Source organism: Aethalodelphis obliquidens, unplaced genomic scaffold, assembly GCF_003676395.1.
Source record: "Aethalodelphis obliquidens isolate GAN/ISIS:26980383/991018 unplaced genomic scaffold, ASM367639v1 scaffold16, whole genome shotgun sequence".
Taxonomy (NCBI): Eukaryota; Metazoa; Chordata; class Mammalia; order Artiodactyla; family Delphinidae; genus Aethalodelphis; species Aethalodelphis obliquidens.
The window spans coordinates 12,125,994-12,129,329 of NW_020837960.1; the positions used below are offsets into that span (position 1 = coordinate 12,125,994).

The following is a 3,336-nucleotide window of genomic DNA, read 5'->3' on the forward strand; positions in this document are numbered from 1 at the left end:
CTCGAAGCAGTTTACAAGCTGCTGGCTCATTCTGCATCCTGTCGCTTGGAGGGAAAACACAGCTGGGGAAAGAGGAAGGGTCGACATGATCATCTGCGTTGTATACGGAGAAACTGAGGCTCAAACAAGCCCTCAAGTGAAATGCCTAGACGTGTATGAGTCAGACACTGCCCCTGGAGGAGACAAGGTGAGCTGTCCTGAATCCTAAGTGGAATATTTTCCTGCCCAACAATGTCATGCAGCTGTTCTGACACAGCCTCAAGACAGGCGAGCCAAAATGCAGGCTCACAGGATTTTGTGTGTTACCAATTCCCCACCCGTCACTCCATCTCTGAGTCTTGCTCTGTCTCTACTGGATCGACATTAGAGGCCTCCCAGCCTCCTCTCCTCCCGACCTGCCCTCGGTTCTTAGGGCACCTTATTCCTGACATTTACTCCGTCCTTAACTGTTACCTGATCCCTGGTATATCTCTTCCATGTTGAACCTCTACCATACCTTTCCCCGATCCACACACCTTGACGCCCAGAGGTAGGATTAGGATTGGCAATAGGACAAAGCTCGGGGCTAGGGTGAAACTCAAAGGTGGGGTATAAAGTGCCCATTTTATTCATCATTTAATTAAAATTCTCTTTTATTGAAGTATAGTTGTCTTACAGTGTTATATTAGTTTCAGGTATACAAACACAGTGATTCAATATTTTTATAGATTATACTCCATTGAAAGTTATTATAAAACATTGGCTATATTCCCTGGGCCGAAAAACTAACACTTATCAGCTTAATTTTTAAGCCAAATCGAAATATCCTCATGTCTAAATAGCCACACAAAAAAGTGGCTCTATTGAAATAGCTGCATCCAACGAACTGGGAGTCTGGATGTCACCTGCTTCTGGCACCTGACTTTGGTCCTTTTCTGTGCAGCTTTGCCTTCTGTTCCGCTGTATGCCAAGGTGTGGTTAATCAGAAGAGGAGCGAGCGCCAGGGCCTCTTTTAATCCTCTTGTTCCAAGTGAGGACTCTGTACGTGTCATAGATGAAACTCATCCGAAAGCCGAACAGGATGCTAGTGACATGGCCAAGTGTCTCCCCCTCCCCGTGAGGCAGCCTGGCTGGCATCAGTCCTCTCCCCAACCTCTTTCCTGCCCCCATTCACCCATGAGCTCTTGTTGGGTCAGAAATACAATTCTTTGATGGTGCCAGACAGCCAGATGATGCTGGAACAAAGGGGAAAAAAAGCAAAAGCAGATTTCTAAATTAAGCACAAGCCTCGTTTATAAAAATAAATAGCCACAGCCTAGCAACATGCTCACAGCTCAGCTTCCCTCTGTGATGAAGCCTCTGTGGCTAGAGCCAGGGGTGACACAGCCTTCAGGGGGCCCCAGGCCTGGCCCCGCCCCATGCATAGTACTCATGTGGAAAGTGCTGACAGTGGCACGTTGAGGGCCTGGCCCAACCAAGGGCCAGGCTCCAAAGGAGCAGTGAGGATCCAGAGCTTCCAAACCTTAATGAGGTCCCTAAACACCTACAGACTCTTGGCAGTAAGAAGCATACCCGAAATAATAGCAGGTGAAGTTCCTTGGGCTGCTCTATTGAAACAGAAGCTGCTCCTTGAGATAGCGTCTTCTGTGTTCACCACTGAATGCACAGCGCCCAGCTTAGCACATGGCGCACAGTGGGCAGTCAGACGCTGTGTAAGGGAAGACTGGATGGAGGTGTGAATGGATGGACGGAGGGATGCCGCCATCCCCTCATCCCTGCTTCCCAAGCGCTCCACCCTCAATGGAGTGGAGTGAGAATCTGAAGAGAACCGTAATCTCCTGATTATGACATGCACCAAAGAGGCAATGTTCCCTGGGCTGGATGTTTAAAGCTGAGTCAACAGCTGGGGTGAGCAAGTGGGAGGTGATTAAAGGGTGCAGGCTTTTACTGCCCCAAGTGCGGGTGGTGTGGCCATCACACATGCGGAGGGGCAGAGGATGTGAGAAGTGCCCTTGGTAACAACTGTCAGTGTTCCTGCACCTTCTCTTATTTTTAAGCAGCATCAGCACCAAAGGTGAGGTATTGCTAAACAGAGAAGCCACGGGACAAAATAGTACATGAGTTTCCGGCCTTCGTCCTTTGGGAACAGAAAAGTAGAGCTCACGTTGCCCTTTGAGGCTCCACAGGCCAACACATCAGAAATGGACCACAGCACAAAGATTTAATCCCATCACCAACGCTCCCAAGTCATGAGATGATTAAGTAAAGCTGGGGTGATCCTGACACCGTCCTCTGAATACTGAAAATTAAGTAATCCTCTGAATCCCACGAGGATCCTGGTGAGGTTGCAGGGGACAACCTTGACTCTTGGAGCCGTTGCTTCTGCATACTCCCTAGTGACCAGAGAGTGGTTGAAGACAGCATGTCAAAGTCATAAATCTCTGTCTCAGAACAGGGGCCTTGGGTTTAAAAGATCAGGGAAATTGGCCCACAATTCAGAAATCTGTCTTCTAACATCTTTGTCTGGCCTGGCCAGAAACAGTAAAACCACGTTCATGTCAGTGAGAAAAAGGTTCTTAATTAAATTCAGATGTACAAGAATACATTACAGGTCTACTCGTGGAATAATAATCTGTAGTGGACGGGCCATCTAAACAGCATCAAAAGGGGTACCATAGCATCCCACTTCACTCGACAGCACGCAGCAGAGAAGCATGAGTCCTCACAGACTCCTAGATCATTTCAGTCCCACAGCCTCCCAGAACCCCAAAGCCATGGTCCTGGAACAATCAGGATGAGGGAGTCCAGCAGTGACCAGATTGGAGATGTGACCACAAGGACACAACCCCAGCAGAGAGTAAGGACACAGACTGGTCAGGCTACCCTTGAATCTAGTGTATCTCTGGTGACCCGACAGTCATGGCATTCACAACCACAGGCCTGTGCTCCATCCTGTGTTCCAGGGGTCCTGAAGGCTCCACACCCAGGGCTCCTACTTCTGAGATGGCTGCTCAGTGGTAAGACCCCACTGACCCCCATTCTCTGTAGAGGTTACAGAGATTCATGGGAACAGAGTCCAAGACTCAGCTCTGTGACCTTAACTACTTGCAGACTTAGTTTTCTCATCTATAGAATGGAGAGAATAGAAACTCTGATGCCTGCCTCCCAAGATTGTGTGAGGATCAAATGCAACACTATTGTGTTCAAATGCTTCTCAGTCTGCAAGCTATTGTTCTACGTGAAAATGTTTTCTCAACTGTGAAAGTCCATTATGAGAAGTTTGCTTCTGATGTGGGGAGTGAGACTTCCTTTGTTACAAACTTTCACAGAGCTGCCTGGATCTCAGTGTCCTAGGGC

The 3,336-nt window shown here is 48.4% G+C and overlaps 1 protein-coding gene across 1 annotated transcript; it reads right to left on the bottom strand.

The window, feature by feature from the left end:
- Nucleotides 1–669: 669 nt before the first annotated feature.
- On the bottom strand, nucleotides 670–1,549 carry LOC113625541 (small integral membrane protein 2). The gene is given in 3 exon segments (XM_027116115.1): nucleotides 670–1,104; nucleotides 1,106–1,139; nucleotides 1,527–1,549. Coding segments are annotated over 3 exon segments (348 nt in total). The 3' UTR covers nucleotides 670–813.
- Between the last annotated feature and the right edge of the window lie 1,787 nt (nucleotides 1,550–3,336).